This window comes from Hemitrygon akajei, chromosome 14 (assembly GCF_048418815.1).
Source record: "Hemitrygon akajei chromosome 14, sHemAka1.3, whole genome shotgun sequence".
Classification (NCBI taxonomy): domain Eukaryota; kingdom Metazoa; phylum Chordata; class Chondrichthyes; order Myliobatiformes; family Dasyatidae; genus Hemitrygon; species Hemitrygon akajei.
Genome location: NC_133137.1, coordinates 55,484,146 through 55,502,275, shown reverse-complemented (window position 1 = coordinate 55,502,275; position 18,130 = coordinate 55,484,146). Strand labels below are relative to the sequence as shown.

The 18,130-nt window shown below is 41.0% G+C and overlaps 1 protein-coding gene across 8 annotated transcripts in view; it reads right to left on the bottom strand.

Moving 5' to 3' along the window:
* Positions 1–18,130, bottom strand: part of LOC140738596 (ATP-binding cassette sub-family C member 9-like) — a 188,490-nt gene that overhangs the window by 48,021 nt on the left and 122,339 nt on the right. For all 8 annotated transcript variants that reach the window (XR_012101405.1, XR_012101406.1, XM_073066119.1 and 5 more), the window contains 4 exons: positions 16,464–16,563; positions 13,339–13,577; positions 10,385–10,542; positions 330–399 (listed from right to left, as the gene is read on the bottom strand). Coding sequence is in view for 6 of the 8 variants with exons in the window: in XM_073066119.1 (XP_072922220.1) it covers positions 330–399; positions 10,385–10,542; positions 13,339–13,577; positions 16,464–16,563 (567 nt within the window). In the remaining 2 variants the exon portion in view is untranslated. The remainder of the gene's footprint in view (positions 1–329; positions 400–10,384; positions 10,543–13,338; positions 13,578–16,463; positions 16,564–18,130) is intronic.

Genomic DNA, 18,130 nt, shown 5'->3' with positions numbered 1-18,130 from the left:
TTTAAGCCAAATTTCCTAATTTCATAGAGGATTCCAATGAACTGGTCCCAGTTCAGATTTGATGCTCTACTTTACCAAGTGGATCCAGATATATAGGAATTGTAAAATATTCAATCCTTCAGTCATTTGCCCGTTCAGATCAATATCACAACTCATTTGTTTATCTACTTTGGTTAAGCTGCTTGTTCTGGCTCCACTGGCAGTGAAAATAGTTTCAATTTGTCTACACCATTAAATTCTTTAATGTTCTCAATCACTTGTTACCTTAAACCTCTGCACTCAAATGCGTGCAGGTCAATCCAACCTGCTGCAACGGCAAACATTCATACCTGATCTATTATGTTTGTGTCAGCAGAAAAGCGGTTGAGGATTTGGCCCAGTGGTGTCAGATCAAAGAATCTAAAGGATCAGAAAACAAGGAAAATAAATCAATTAAAGCTGACAATGAACCCCAAATATATAGCACAGAACTTTCACACTAGGTTAAAACAGTAATGTCAAGACATAAATAATTATGGCATTAACATCAAAACTCCTTCAGAAGTTGAGTTGATGCATTCTGATAGAGGTTTCGGAATTTCTTAAAGTAGCAAAGATGGTAAAAATGTTAAATCAAAGTATACAGCCAATTGAGTTGTTCCAGTTTAAACATTTATATTCTATTTCATTTCATGAGTTCCGTTCCACCTTGAATCATTTTAAACATGAAGAATATATAGGCAGGCTTTGCACTCTCCTGGCACTATGTGGCAGTTCAGGAGCACACAGGTAGCTTTTGCTGGTGTGAAATAGGTAACCATAAGTTTTATAAGTTTCCCAAACATTACTGCCATTGACTTCAATGAGAGAGGTAGAATAATGTGCTGGCTTGCTATCTTTAGTACTTAATACAACACAGAAAGAGATCATTTGGTTCATCGTTCCTAGAAGAGCAATCTATCAGTTCCATTCCCCTCTTCCTCTAACGCTGCCGCTTAATACCTCTCACATATCCCATCTGGGCTTGCTTTGTTGGTGCCAGGATCTGCATGACACTTCCAGGCTGTCCCCAGCACACTCTTGGGTGTGTTGGTCATTGAGACAATTGCCATATCTCACTGTACGTTTCGATGTACACATGATAAATAAACTTGAAACTGAAATCTGCTTCACTTTTCTGATTCTTTTCACCATTTTACCTCACTGCGGGTTAGCCAATTAACTGACCAGCACAACTTTGAGAGGACCTAGAGCACCCAGAGGAAACCCACACAACCTGTGGAAGAATATGTAAATACAGTACAGACAGTACTTGAGGTCAAGAGCAAACCCAGGCCACTGGTACAGCGAGGCAACTGTTGAGCTCATTCTGAAGAATCTATGCAAAGCAATTAAACTTTGTCACCCTTTCTGACCATTGCATTCTTCTCCAGTTGGAGTTCATGGTCTGTGGAGCTAGATGCATATTCAATGCTGTGGAATTAGGATGCATTCTCCTCTTCAATAAAACATGTCAAAAGTAGCTGTGCTCAATTTGAAAATATCATTGTACCACTGTGTCCAATTTGTAAATAGCTTTGGACCACTGCTAGGTACCCTTGAGCTAAATAAAATATTGACTGCCCCCATAATGGACACTTTTTAACCCATGCAAAATCCCAGGTCAATTCTGAGCTCAGTAACTCTAAGGCATCAATTGTCTTTAGACACAGTGACCTGGGACTTTGCAGCCTAGGTTCAAACATGCAGAAAAAAGCTGAATTTCAAGTGGGTGTCACAGCCCAAAATATCAAACTTTTGACCAGTTGCAGCACTCAAAAACCCTATTAGATTGAAGTTGCAATAATAATATGTGCTTTGATGGTTGTAGCAGAGGAAGTCTGTGATGGCTGGGTACTAATTATGTTGGTCTGGTCTTCCCTGCAGTAGTTCCTGGGGATTCACATTGATAATGGATGGTCAAACAACACACACAAAATGCTAGTGGAACACAGCAGGCCAGGTAGCATCTATAAGGAGAAGCACTGTCGACGTTTCGGGCCGAGACCCTTCTTCAGGACTGATAATGGGATGGTTCTCAGATTTGATTATAACCTCTTAGGCAATGAAGCAGAACATGTGGGGGGAACAAGTCACAGACAACATTCTGACACAAATTGAAAAAGCCAAATGGCACGTGTGCCACACAAGTATCAGGAAATGTCAGTTAGCATAACAGCTTTACAGTGCCAGCCAGCTCTGGGTTCAATTCCTGCTACTCTGTGTAAGAAGTTTGTACGCTCTCCCCATGATCACACGTGTCTCCTCCGGGTGCACCAGCTTTCTCCCATGTTCCGAAGATGTACAGGTTAGTAAATTAATTGGTCAAATGGGTGTAATTGGGTGGTGTGGGCTTGTTGGGCTGAAGGGCCTACTACAGTGTCATATCTCTAAATAAAAATAAATAAAATAAACCTCTTCTTGACATTTAATAGTATAACCATGGTGTAATTCACCAGCTTCAAGAGTCTCATAGACAGGATTGGTCACTTTAATTATCTGGTTACAAGAGAGAACCAGTGTTGTGTATTCTGGAATGCATGAATTGCTGCAGGACCCCTCAAAGCCTCCACAACACCTACAAGACCAGGAGTGTAATTAAACATCCTCCATTTGCTTAGATGAATGCAATACTCAAGGAGCAAAGCAGTCCACTTGTCTCACCACCTTCATTGTCCATTCTGCCCATCACCAGCAAAATATCCTTTCAATATGTACAAGATGCATTGCAATATCTCACCACAACTTTTCAATGCCCCATCCAAAAACTGTGAGCTTTACCACCTGCAGGGGCAACATAAATAATAACATGGACCACGTCACAGATCATCCTGACTAGATAGTCACTCACATCTCCTCTATCATTGCTAGATCGAAGGTCCAGAGTTACTCATCACATTCACTACATGAGCTGTACCAGTTTGCCACCACTTACTCAAGGGGAATTAAGGGTGGACAATGGCAGCAATACCCACTGAACTTAACTAAGTGAAAAGTAATATTATTTTAAAGAAAAAGAAGTGAATTAGTGGAGATTCTGAGATTGTAGACAAGTTCATAGAATATGCTTAAGTGCAAAGTGGATGGAAAATTGCTTTCACTGAAGAGATGGTGATGTAATTTCTATTTTTAAATTGTTTTAAGGGTTTATAAAACTGACAGTTTCTTGGATGTGAGTCTAAACTTTGTACTGGATCTGCTGATGGTGGCTGATTTTGATAATTAGTCCAGCGTGTTCTGCAAAATCAGCAACTGAACCGAGCAAGAGGTTCAATTTTGTTAACTCACTACAAATGCTCTAGATTATTAGAGGAAATACTCACTTTGGCGGAGATGTAAACATAGAAACAGAGAGAACAGGAGATCTATCTAACCAGTTCCATTATGTTGGCACAACATTGCGGACCAAAGGGCATGCTTCTGGGGTGAACTGTTCTGTCCACTTCACTGCCCCATTTCTGCTTTCCCCTCACCTCATGATTCATTAAGCTTTAAGATATGCAAATTATATTGATTTAAATTTACGGTTTAACCTCTACTTCCATCAGTAGTAGAGAATTCCAGAGTTCACCACCCACTGACACAGATACTTCACTGTTCTAAATAGCATGCCAGCCTTCCTAAAGCTCTGAACCATGGTTTTGAAACTCCAGCCACCAGGAACATCTTTCCTGCATCGTCATCATTCAGTTAGAATTTGATAGGTCTCTGGGACCCCCTCTCAGTGAACCCCATTCAGAGAATTGACTTAATCTCTCCTCACATTTTCAGCCCTCCCGTCCCAGGAAACTGGATCTAATGAACCTTCTCAGTTCTCCCTCCAAAATTCAAAGTTCAAAGTATATATATCTCACCAAATACTGCCCTGGGATTCTTCTTCTTGCAGGCATTCACAGTAGAACAAAGAATGCAATAGAGTCAATGAAAAACTACATACAAGTAAGGACAAACAACCAATGTGCAAAAGAAAACTAACTGTACAGATACAAAAATCAAGCAAATAAATAATACTGAGAACATGAGTTGTAGAGTCCATAAGTTGTGGAATTAATTTAGTGTTGATAAGTTCAATGTTCATGCCAACAACATCTTTTCTCAGACAATGAGAGTCCATATGGGATCTCAACAAAGTCCTGTAATTCCTGGTAATCCTTTCAAAGTGTTTTTTAAAATTCATTCACGGGACGTGAGCTTCGCCAGCCAAGCTAGCATTTATTGCCCATCCCTAGTTGCCCTTGAGAAGGTGGGGATGAGCTGCATTTTTGAACTGCTGCAGTCCCTGAGGTATAGGTACTCCCGCAGTGTTGTTAGGGAGGAAATTCCATGATTTTGACCCAATAACAATGAAGGTACAGCAATATGTTTCCAAGTTAGGACGGTGAGTGACTTGGAGGGGGATTTCCAAGAGGTGGTGTTTCCAGGTATCTGCTGTTCTCATCCTAGTGGCCGTGGGTCTGGAAGGTGCTGCCTTAGGAACTTTGGTGTGGTGTTGCAGTGCATTTTGTAGATAGTACACACTGCTGCAACTGTTTGTCGATGGTGGAGGGATTGGTTGCTTGTGGAAGGGGTACTAATCAAGTGGGCTTCCTTGTACTGGATGGTGTCAAGCTTCTTGAATGTTGGTGGAGCTGCACTCATCCAGGTGAGTGGCCTGAGCCTTGTAGATGGTGGAGAGGCTTGGGGAGTCAGGAGGTGAGTTACATGCCACAGGATTCCTAGCCTTTGACCTGCTCAGGTAGCCATGATTTTTATATGGCTAGACCAGTTCAGTTTCCTGTCAATGGTAACCCCCAGGATGTTGCTGGTAGGGGATGCAGTGATGGCAATGCCACTGAATGTAAAGGGATGATGGTTAGAGCCTCTCTTGTTGGAGATGGTCATTGCCTGGCACTTGCATGGCTCGAATGTTACTTGTCACTTGTCAGCCCAAGCCTGGATATTGTCCAGGTCCTGCTGCATTCGGGAATGAACTGCTTCACTATCTGAGGAGTCACGAACGGTGCAGAACATTCTGCAGTCATCTGTGAACATCCCTACTTCTGACCTTATGATGGAAGGAAGGATTTGATAAAGCAGCTGAAGATGGTTGGTCCTAGGACACTTCCCTGAGGAACTTCTGCAGTGATGTCCTGAAGTGGAGATGATTGACCTCCAACCACCACAACCATCGTCCTTTGTATGAGCTTTTTAAAAAGTGTAAGCACATCATTAAGAATTCAACACAGTACCGAGGTTAGGTTCACTAGTTTGTAACTCCCGGTACTTTTTCTTCCGTTTTCCACTTGGAAATAATGGGTTTACATTTGTCACCCCTCAATCTATGAGTCATGCTCCAGAATCCTAAGAATTCTGGACAATAACCGCAATACAATGACCTTCTGTTGCAGATTATTGGGCCCTGTGGATTTGTCAGCCAAATCTGTTCAGAGTCTATTTTGTTTAATTCGCCCTGTGTGTTTCGATGTGCATGTGATGAATAGAGCTAATCTTCTTTAGGCTTTAAAACTTGACTGTAGTGCCACACACCAGGATAGTGTGTAACCTCAGTGTGAAAATGGGACTTAGTCAGCAGAAAATCTGTGTGGCGGTCTCCTCTGCTGATACTGTCTTTGACAGATGCAACTGCTACAGGTGGATTGGTAAGGTTGACACGAGTAGGTGTACCCAGTCACTCTGTCTCAGATCTGATGTGGTAGTTCTACCCTTCAGGTCTCAACCAGCTCACTCATTGGTCCTGCTATCATGCTTGGTGATGGGGAATGAAATCCTCCACACCTAGTAGATTCTGTGCCTCTGCTACTTTCAGCACTGCTTCCAAATGTTTTAAAACAGAGGAGTGTTGCTTCATTGGCTAGCGGAAGAGTGTGTGAGATGAATGTAAAGGCTCTTTGGCCCACACCTTTCTGTCTGTCCTGTCACTGTAGGTGGACTAGTTCTGTTGGTGGGACAGACCGTGCCCAGGGATTGCGACAGAGGAGGTTGGTACCTTGTCTGCAAGAATGCCAGCCTGTGGAACAGCTCTTCTAACTTAAGCAAAAGTCCCCAGATCTTTGGGAGGAGGATTTTGTGAGATCAACAGAACTGGGCACAACTTCGACAATTTTGCATTTTGAAGTCATGACCCTTTATGTTTGTAGTCTTTTTCTGTTTAATCATAGAGATAATGGTACAATTGAATTGTTTGCTAATTCTTTATGGAAAGTATTTAAGGGTCAATGAAATGGGATATACGTGAAGCCATAAACAGATCGGACCAATCAGGAATGGCAAAATTTCTCCCAGGAATAACGTCTGTGGACCAGATGATTTTTCATGCCAATTTAAGAAGTTATTTTTCTCTGAAATTCTAGCTTATTCCTTTTAGTTAAATACCACAGCTGTCTTGATGTATTGACATTTGGGTCATTTGATTGTTAGTCCAAGATTGCTAAAACGCTACATTAACATTATTTTGTGGTTTAGCGAATAAGACAGAGAATACAGACTTAATTGGGCCAAGTGGTCGAAGCCCAGTACAGTTTTCCTTCATTAGAGGAGAAGGGGAATTGACTTCTATCTGCTCAAGTACTGTACTATATGTGAAAGTTGTAAATCTGAAGATTGAGCAGAGGGATCTCCCATTTTCCTCACCCCCATTCCTTCCCTATATGGAATCACCTCACAAACTTGCTTTCATTTTCTTTTTCTCATCATTTAAGATTGTGCGAGTTGCTAACAGGGATCTAAATTTGGTGTGGTCACAAATGATAGTGGCAGAGGTGTGTTCTTTTGATTGGAGGTCTCTGACACCAGTGGTGTTCTGCTGGGACATCTGTTATTTGCAATATATATTAATATATTCACTTGGATCAAAATTATCTGATTAGTAAGTTTGCAGATGACATGAAAAATAGTGGAGTTGAGGATAGTGACGAAGGTTGCCAATGTTACTGATGGATACTGAGCAGCTGAAAATAAGAGTGGAAGAGAGGCAAATGGTGTTCAATCCAAATAAATGTGAGCTGTTACAATTTGGAGGGTCAAATGTATGAGGAAAATACACAGCAAAATGGCAGGACTTTGGGCCACTGATGTACAGTGGGATCTAGAAGTGCATGAAAATGGCAACACAGGGTTAAGAAGACATATACATTATTTGCCTTCATCATTGGGGCATTGAGTAAAATGTTGGAAGGTCATATTGCAGCTGTATAAAACATCAATTAGGCCACATTGGTCATATTGTATGCAATTTTGATGTGAAGGCATTGGAGAGGTTACAGAAGAGATTTCCTTGGATCTCTCCTGGATTAGAGGTGACTAGCTGTAATGAGACATTGGAGAACCTTAAACTTTCTTTGGAGTTCTGGGGCGTGGGGAGGTGGGTGAACTGATAGAATAGTGCTACATTGTGAAGCAAGTTTTTCTTTTAAACAAAGAGTGGTTGCTTCCTGTAATGTGTTGCTACAGAAGGCTGTAGATGGCAATATTTAAGAGGCATTAAGGGACGACAAATGAACAGACAGGGATCAGAGGGATACAGACCACTTGCAGGCAGATGGGATTAGTTCAGGTGGGCATAATGGTTAGCACAGATGTGGAGGGCTGAATAGCCTTCTTCTTGGTTGTACTGTTCTGTGTTTTATGTTCTAAAGCAAGCTGATGTATGTGAAGCTCTTTGATTCATTTCTCAGGGATCGTTAGAAAAAATTTTCAGACCATGCCAGACCAGTCTCATTCACATTCACCCGTCCTGGGAAGTAACACTGGGACCAGAGACGGAAATGCAGCACCTTATTTCTTCAGTTCACCCTGTCAGTATAGTGTCCGTGTGCCATGCTACACACACTCCCACCGTTGGTGGGCTGGGCCTATATGTACAACCAGGAAATCTTTGGCCAATTTGATTAGGAAGGAATTGGCAGATTCTGAGGTAGAAATGAGTAAGGTCTGGTAAAAATTCCAATCCCCAATCTCCTTATAATTACAAAATGGAGCACAAAATTTTAAAGGTGGTATCACATTAATAAATGTGATAACAATGAACCAGACTCTACTCAGTTTAGCTACCTGGTCACCTTTTGTACTTTACTGCATTTAGAGAGCCCACATGTTAATAGGCCCTTCTGGTCCAACAAGCCCAAACCACCCAATTACACCTATATGACAAAGTAACCTACAAATCCGTACATCTTGGGGATGTGGGGGGGGGGGGGAATAGGAGCACCTGGAGGAAACCCACATGTCATGGGGAGAACATACAAGCTCCCTACAGACAGCTTGAAGGGTCTGGGTGATGGTGTAGTGGCATCAGCACTGCGCTTCAAGGCAGATGGTCCTGAGTTCAAACCCAGCCGGGTCCCAACCTGGGCAGCAGCTGAAAGGCCCGGCAATCTACTTCCATATCTTGCTATGAAAACCCTATGGATCCTATGAGTCGAACAACAACAAATACATTGAAGGTGGAAGGAAAAAGGTTAAAAGGAGCCTTGCGAGGCATAGAATGTGGTCTGCACCTGGATTGTGCCTGGAACAACAGTGATGCCAAGGTGGGCACATAAAGATATAGAGAATGGAGGGATAAGGATCATGTGCAGGCTGAGTGCATTTAGGATTAGGTTAATTAGTGAGGCACAACATTGTGGGCTGATGGGCCTTTTCATGTTCTGTCCCTGCCAGAGGTCAGAAGGACATACACTGGAGCAAGGAGTTAGAAGCCAAGCCCTGAACAATGCTGTGGACCTGAGTATTGGGTGTAGACCAAGCAGATTGCTGACAGAACCACTAAATTCAGGGAACGTATGGCAGAAAGGAAGTCACTGGACCCACCCCAGTCCATGCTGTGAAGAAGAAAGTTATCCTGGATACTCCAGCTCTCTATCTGTACCTTATGGGCTATGGCACTTTAAGAACCAAGTGCTTTTTAAATGTGGTAAAGGTGTCTACTTCTACCACTCTTTCGGGACTCCACCATACTGTGGCGATACATGTTCACCCAATTCACCTCTAATTGTTCTTCGAATGACTTTTCATTCTAAACCACCTGGTCACTAAGGTTCCTTGTGTTAACCTTATTCAGACCCCTCAGGTTTGCATACACCTCAGCTGAAGCTCTCCTCTGCCCCTCTTATCTTCAACTGTACATTGCCTTTGTAAGTTTCTCTGCATCCACTCGGGTTTTATCAAGTATTTCCTGTAATGTGGTAACCAGAACTATATTCTATATCCAGTTGCACCTTAACCAATGGTTTATACCATTCTGGTCATATACTCTGTGCTCTAACCAACACAGTTATTGGTCCCATCACCACAAGAAACTTGAAGATAAACGTTGTAAGATACATGGTTAATGCATACCTCAAAATTATCATGTATTCCCTTGTCTTGAATACCCCATTCTTCTGGCAAGATAATTTTATTTATCAATTCTCCCTACTGGACCTCTTCCTATTTAATGATATTCTTTTATCCCTATCAACTGCAAGGCAATATTTATATAATTTGCAAACTTCTTAATCGTGTTCTGTCTGTTCAAATCTAAATGGTTGATACCACCACCCAGAACATTCTCATTATTGCCATCAGAGAGGTGGTACAACAGCTTGAAGACACAACACTCAATGTTTTAGGAACAGCTTCTTACAATATTACTGATTATAATTTATAGTGTATTTTTTGTCTTTCACTGTACTGCTGCCACAAAACAACATACGCCAGTGATGATAAACCTGATTCTGATTCATAAATAATAATCCTACTTCAGCTTAGAACATAGAACACTGTACAAGCCCTGTACCCACAGTGTTTTTCTGACCTCTTAACATACTTTAAGATCAAAATAACCCTTCCCTCCTATATAGCCCTCCATTTTTCTATTTTTCTATCACCCATGTGCTTATCTAAAAGTCTCTGAAATGCCCCTAATCTTTCTGCCTCTACCTCCACCTTTGTCAGCATTTTTGCACCCAACACTTTTGTTTAAAAAACAATTACCTCTGACATCCCACTATACTTTCCACCTCAAAATTATGCCCCCTCATATTAGACAAACTTCTCTGTGTCCTTTGAATTCTGGTCTATTGTACATCCCTTATTTCTTTTAACAACTGCCTCTAAACACCCAATTCCTAATCTCTGAAATTCATTCTTTAAATATCTGTTCCTCTCTCTCCCTCTCTTCCACTAACACACTTAAAGCCAACCTCTTTGATCTGCCTTAACATTTCCTTATATGGCATGGAGACATTTGAATAAATGTTGCTAGATAATAGTCCCCTGAAGTGCTTGAGACATCTCACTACACTAAGGTGCCAAAAAGTATGTTATTTTTATTAATGCTCCATTAATTCTCTTCCATTAATATAATTCAAGACTTTTTGCAGTTTACCTCACTGGTGCTAAAATGATCTTGTTTAGGAGATTACGGTGGAGATTTTTGGCTGCTATTAGGCCCATCCACTCCACAGTCAGAGATGTAATGAGGCACAACACGATCCCCACACTACACAGGATGCTATACCATACTTTGTAGTCATTTTGTTCAGCCTAAGGAGCATAGAGAAAGAGCGTCAACATCCTGAAAGAGATCATCCACACAGTTATTTGGACTCTTTGGGGTCTAATCTGATTCGATAACCATTACCCAGCAAAAGGGCTAAATTTCACATCACTGCATCAAAATTGAGAAGTTCTAGATTGTTCAGAGGATATTTAAAGAGCAAGAATTCATAATATTTTTGACAAAACTGAAGATATAATCTGTACTGAGTAATTAATCATACACAGTAATATGCATCAAAAAGGACTTTTAAAATGAGTTTATTAAATCAAGTTTCATTTTCTTAATCTATCATAAAGTTTTTTAAACGAGTCTCAAAAGCTTATAATCAAAAACTCACCCAGTGATAAAATGACAACTAAATAAATCAATCTTTTCCCCGCCCCCTTTTAAAAAAAAAATACTACAGGCATTAAACTTTCTTTGTAAATTATATTGCACTTACACATTACAATCAGAATCACCATACCGATTTCTCCGAGGTAGAATTGATGTAACAAAATATACTGGACTAATTGTGCTTACAGTCACTAGAGTTTTGAGGAATGAAAGTAGATCTCATAGAAACCTCCAAAACTCTAACTGGACTAGGCAGATTAGATGCAGGGAGGACGTTCCAGATTGCCAAAAAGCCATAAGATGCAGGGGCTGAATCAGCCCATTTGGCCCTATGAGTCTGCTACACCATTCCATCATAACTGACTTATTATTCCTCTGAATGGAAAAGGATTTCAAAACCGGGGCTATAATCTAAGGACAAAGGGTAAACCATTTAGGATTGAGTTGAAGCGAAACGCCTTCTCTCAGAGAGTGGTGAACCAGTGGAGTTCACTACCACAAAAAAGGAGCTGAAACCAAATCAATAAACATTTTCAAGAAAGTATTAGCTATGTTTATGATCCAGGGATACGGGGAGGCAGCTGAAACTGGATATGGAATTTGGATGATTAGCCATGATCAAATTGAATGGTGGAACAGGCTCAAAAGGCCAAACAACCACGTTCTGCTCCCATGCTCTGTGTTACCGTGCAGCCACAAGCCATTCAACCCAACAAACCAATGACAGTATGCACTTTCCAGGAGACAGCTCCCATCCCAGCCACACAGCCTACTGGTTGGAACATAGAACTCAGAATACTACAACACAGTACAGACCCTTCAACTCATGATATTGTGCCAATCTTTTAACCTCCTCCAAGATCAATCTAACCCTTCCTTCCTGCATTGCCCTTTATTTTTCTATCATCCATGTGCCTATCTAAGAGTTTTTAAATGTTCATAATGTATCTGCCTCTACCACCACTCTGGTTCCACACACCCACCACTCTCCGTAAAAACCTTTCTTCCAATCACCTTAAAATCATGCCTCCTGGTATTACCCATTACTACCCTGGGGGAAAGCCTCCGGTGGTTCCACTTGATATATTCGTCTTATCATCTTGTACACCTGATACATTTGCATCTTTTCATCATGTACTTTTATGTTTTGTACATATCTTACACTTCTAACTTATCGTGACTGGCTACCTCTGCAACTCCTTGTGGACATGAATTCCACATTCTCACCACTCTCTGAACTCATTTTACTCAATCGGATTTCCAGTGCTTCGCTTTGGATTCCCCGCAGAAACACCACATGGAGGAAGACAAAAATGTTATCCCAATCATTTTCAGAAACTTAAGCAGAACCTGACATCATGTGGGAACTTCATCATGATTAAATGGAAACAAGCTGTCCATTTATTAAAAACATACAGAAGGGGTTTGAAAAGTGCAAATGGTCTATCAGTCAAGTTCATCTGGACATTGATGCAACCTCCATAGATCTCATCATCCCACTCACACAGTCCAATGGGTAAATGTAATTTATGCCTGGTATCATTCTTGTAAATTCACCCACCAAGACCTTGACATCAACCCTATCGTACAATTCTTGGAACTGAATGCTTCCTCCAAAGACTAGCAAGTAATTTATGAAACTGTCAAAAACTTCCTTACTTTCTAATCTATTGCTTTTCAATTGAGACAAAATAAGGATCCCAACATCCTCCTGCTACTTTTAGTAACTTGCATATATGAGGCACTGGCTTCTCCAAGCCCTGCATCTTTACCTAAACTTCGTTTCACCTCTTCCCATTCATCCTATTAAATAATTCTCTGTTAAGAGCTTCCAAATCTGTGGCTTATGAACATTCTCATTTGAAGGAAGAACAACAACATCATTAATCTCAAACATTCATCAGAAAAGCCACCTCTTGGATTAAGCTTTTGCTTCTTCTCTGGCCCAGTGTCCACATCTCCCTGCTGTGTATTATGCACTGTATCAGGATGCTTTTCTCTATGTAAGGCACAGGTTAGTTTTTTATCATGTTGCCTCTTATGGGAGAGTCACCCAACAGGTTGAGAAACTACTCCAGCCATATTATATCCTGAAGTTAGGGAGCTTTGCATTATACAATACCAGCTTTATGCCTGCATAGCAAGTTGGACATCAACCCAAATATGTAAGGTCACAAGAAAAAGCATCAAAGTAGACAACTCCATTCATCAGAGTTATTCTATCGTTCAATAAGTTAATTGGTGAAACTCTGCACCAGTTCCACTTATTTGAACTATCTCCATACTGTTCCCCTACCTCCTCCAATTACTGTAATATCAACTAAGTGCAAGCCGTTGTCATTTCAGGTGAATACCAAATTGGGTTCACGTTAACAACTTGTTTCCCAAGTAGTACACTCCTCCTGAGTCCCTCTGTATCAACCACTGAGAGAGGAAGTTCCTACCTTGTCTGTTGAGTTACCATTCTCTGATGGTGGCTGGCTCGCATGGACAGATGTCCACTTTGCCAGCCAAAAGTCAATGGCCACCATGACAGAATGCTTCAGTAACTTGGAAATTACAAGCAAGAAGAGCAGAAGGAACCCTCCTGAGGTCAGATATCTCCAGAAAGCTCGCCAAGGCATTTTTGTCCGAAGTCTCATCACTGTAGACATGTTATCTTCATCATCTTCTTCATCTTCTTCTACCCTCAGAGTATGAAAGAAACATTTATTTTGACTGATACTATACCTTGACTATAAAAGAATAGTACCTTGCATGAAGTACCTATTGCAGAAGTGAAGAAGTGCTTCCAACAAGCTGAAAATGAAAACTGATACACTGATTATGTTTTATTTATAATGGATTTCATTTATGATAATGCAAAAAGAGAATTCAGCATGGTTTTAAAGTAGCATGCACATAAAATAATACACAATAACCTCTTCAAAAACCAATTAACATGTGAATGTCTTTTATATCAAAGTGTAGAAACAAAAGCCATTTGAATCTGTTCTAGATTGAAGTGGGTTGCGGCTGAGCTGACTGCTACTCTGTGACTGCCTTCTGTTCGTGACCTTTGAAGCAACTATCCTCCTAACTCCTACCAGATTTGGTTTTAAAGATTGCAGCTGACAACTACTCCCCTCCCCAACTCCAAACACACCAGGTGACCCACAGCTTCTTGGAAGAAAGAGAGTTTTACTTTAAGTTTTCACTTCTTACAGCCCATTTCTCTTTAAGCATACAAAGCTATATGCCATTGTCTACTCAAGAGAATACCAGCTAGCAGAAGACATATCTTTAAAGCTCATAGATTCTGCAGATGCTGGAAATCAAGAGCGACACACATAAAATGCTGGGGTAACTATCAGGTCAGGCAGCATCTAAGGAGAGAAATAAACTGTTGAGGTTTTTGGCTGAGGCTCTTCACCAGGACTGGCAAAGAAAGGGGAAAAACACAGAATAAGAAGGTGGGGGGAGGAGAAGGAGTTCAGGCTGGCTGGTGACAGGTGAAACCAGGTGAGGGGGAAGATGGGTGGGTGGGGGAGAGACAATGTAGTGAATAGCTGGGAGGGGTTAAGTGGAAAAGGTAAAGGGCTGAAGAACAAGGAATCTGATAGGAGAGGAGAGTGCGCCATGTGAGAGATGATAGGATGAGGGACACCAGAGGGAGGTGATGGATAGGTGAGGAGAACAGCTTCTTCTTCAGCCCTTTAATCTTTCCTCCTATCATCACCAAACTTCTTACTTTTTATCCCCTCACCCACCCACCTTCCCCTATATATTTATGCCTAAGACTTTGGCACAGTACTGTATATCCACATTCCTTGTACCCCAACATGCTTTCCAGCTGAATATATTTCAGAAGATTAGTGTCTGAACAAATGATCAACCTTTGTTAAAGTTTGGCAACGATTGTCAATTAACTGATATGTTTGGCAATGAGGAAAGCCCAAACAAAAGAACACTTTGCTTATATATCATCAGTAATATCCATTTGAAATGTTAGCTTTCCATTGGATTAACACCAGCAATCTAATCATGGATTTATGATTAATCAAGGATATGTATCTTTATTTATTCATTTATTTATTTACAAAGACTAAATAAGGGGCCAATTATGTGTGTAGACATTTCTTCTCCCAGAAGGTGGTGAATCTATGGAATTCTCTGCCCCTGAGTGGAGGCCTGATCATTAGATATATGTGAGGAGGGGAAGGATAACAATTGACACATTGAGGAATTGAAGACTATGGGGAAGAAGAAGAGAAAGAAGCACAGAGGAGCTGAGGCCAGCTTGAATCAGTAATGACCATATTGAATGGTAGGGCAGGATTGAAGGTCCGTGTGGCCTAATCCTACAATTGTCTTGTGTTTTGTGCACTCTTGGATTGCTTACTTTTGGTTATGAAAGATTTGGGGCTTATATTGGGACCTCTACAGAATTTTCACTAACTCTCTAGTTCTGGTCACCTATCTACAGGAAGGATATGGATACTATAGAGAGAGTGCAATGGAGATTTATAAGGATGTTGCCTGGATTGGAGGGCATACCTTATGAAAATAGGTTGAGTGTACTTGACCTTTTCTCCTTGGAGCAACGGGGGATGAAATGTGACCTGATCGAGGTGTGTAAGATGATGATGGGCATTGATCGTGTGGATAGCCAGAGGCTTTTTCCCAGTGCTGAAGTGGCTAACACAAGAGGGCATAGTTTTAAAGTGTTTGGAAATAGGTACCGAGGGGATGTCAGGAGTAAGTTTTTCCACACAGAGAGTGGTGGGTGTGTGGAATGCCCTGCTGGCGACAGTGGTGGAAGCGGATACAAAGGGTCTTTTAAGAGCCTCTTAGATAGGTACATGGAGCTTAGAAAAATAGAGGGCTATGCATTTTTTAGGCAGTCTCTAGAGCCAGTTACATGATTGACACAACATTGTGGGCCGAAGGGCCTGTAATGTGCTGTAAATTTCTGTGTTCTATGTTCTTTACCAGTAAAAGTCCTGTTATAGCTTTACAACATCATCCTAGTTGGAACTGCTTTGGCATTCCTGTATCTCCTAAAGAAACATGACCCTAGCATGTGGTGAGATGGAGTTGGTGGGGTCATTGATGGTGGTGACATCCACTTCTCACCAAACTGGCAAATGGTTGCTGGTAAGAAATGTACTGAAGTTTTAGTACATCTTGTTTCTACTCAACTTCTGGACACTATAAGTGTCTATCATTTACCTCATCCAGAGGTACAGATGAGACATGGGACAGTGAGAATGCTGGAGAATCTCCTCTCTGATCTCTGTCCACATTTTGTCAAAACTGGTTTGCATAAGACTAGACCAGGGTACACAAGAACTGGAGTTTGAGTTGGTGAAGGTGGTGGAGATAGGGCTGGTGGTCATTTTAATCGCCTTTATCTCAGGGCCAACCCACCCAAATAATTGCCAAGGTAGGCCAAATGGTGCCCACCTCATGAGATGTCATTGATTAAATGACCCACAGCTATTTTAACCCTCCTTTTCTAATAGTTCTTGACCAGAAAGGAGTGGCACTATTCAGTAGCAAGCAAGCAGTAAGGACCAAAAAATCCAACCTTCATCTTCATCATCCATTTGACCTTTGGGTTCTCGAGAATACATCGCTCTGCGCAAGGTTTTCCTTTCAAGAATTGTCTGACTTTCACCTTCAGTTTCCTGAAGCAACACAGAAAGGGTCTTGTTAAATTCAATTAAAATAATGTCACATTACGTGTCATGGTTCACACTAAAGCTTCTTGAATTTAAAGGCAGTGGGTATTTGTGCATGTATGATTACATTATCCAATGATATGTTACAGCTATCTTCACTTTTACTGCCAAACATTACATTTTTTTGGGAGGATACTTCTTAAAACTAAGCTATACTGTTAGAAAAACAACATCATATCGAGCACTTACTCTACACTTCTCTGCATTTACATTTCCGTAGCAGTCTGACGATTAGATGAGAATCCCAAGACCTGGAGACAAAAGCTTGACTCTCACCACAGAACAGCATCACTGATTTAAAACTATATTCTATACAGCCAAACAAGTCAATGAGTTCAAATGTAAATTAGAGACCAAAGAGACTTGTGATTTGGAAATCAAATGAAAGAGCTGCTGGAGGCACTCAGCAGGTCAGGCAGTGTCTGTCGAAAGAGATAAACAGATTGCACTTTGGGTTAGCTCATTTGCCTAGACTGATTTCTGGGGCATTTAGTGATGGTTAATCAAATTTTAACTTGCCTACAATATCTACATCTCATAAACAAATGAGAAATGTCAGTGCAGAGGCATTCTTAGGCTCAGAATGATCAGGTGCAGAAAGGATGTTATTTTACAATAGGTCAGTAGTAATGACAAAACAAAACTTAAATGCTGGGGTAGATTTTGCTTTTGCTCACTAATCTATCTAGATACTGTAATATCAACTGTTTATTGAATTCCAATCCTGATATTCCATTCTGAAGTAACCACTGGAACTGAAAATCTGGAAGCAGTCAAGGGAGTACAAAGTGAGCTAATGCTTTGCTGCCCACTCAACACCAACAAATAGTGTATCAGGTTAGGGCATAAATATTCCCAAGAACATTGCACAGACTAGACAAGATCAGATCATTGGTGTTGTATTTACTCATGTATAATCACAGATGAGACTTGAAGCCAGGAGACAGATCAAAGCCAGAAGTTGAATAAACCTTTATTCAGTAAAACTACTTAATTACAAAAATCTCAAAACTCAACAGTACATCGCAAAGTATGACTATTTAAATATTTTACCCAAGAACATGTGAGATGTTGATACGAACAATGACCAATCAGAGAAAGTCAGCCTGGGATTGGTTTCCGCTGACCAATGAGTGTTGGTGGTTTCAGCTCGTTGTAACACCTCCCTCATGAAAATGATTATCTGCAGGATTTGAGACTAGGGTTGATTTGGATTGGAACAAGCTGCTTCCGTTGGTGACCAGTCCTTCTTAGTAGTAGCAGGCTGTCACTTTCTTGTCGCGATGTTGCTTGTGACTGTGCTGGTCTGGGGGTTAGTTCGGTCAGGGTAAATCAAACACATCCAGTAAGAGATGAAAGGTCTAGCTCTGTGTCTGATGATCTGTCCGACAAACTTGTGCCTTTGGAAGCACGTAGCCGCAACTGGTTGATGCAGTGACGCAAGCGATATCTATCTACGATAACTTTGTAGACCACTTTCCCCATTTGTTTGACAATCTGGCCTGGTATCCAG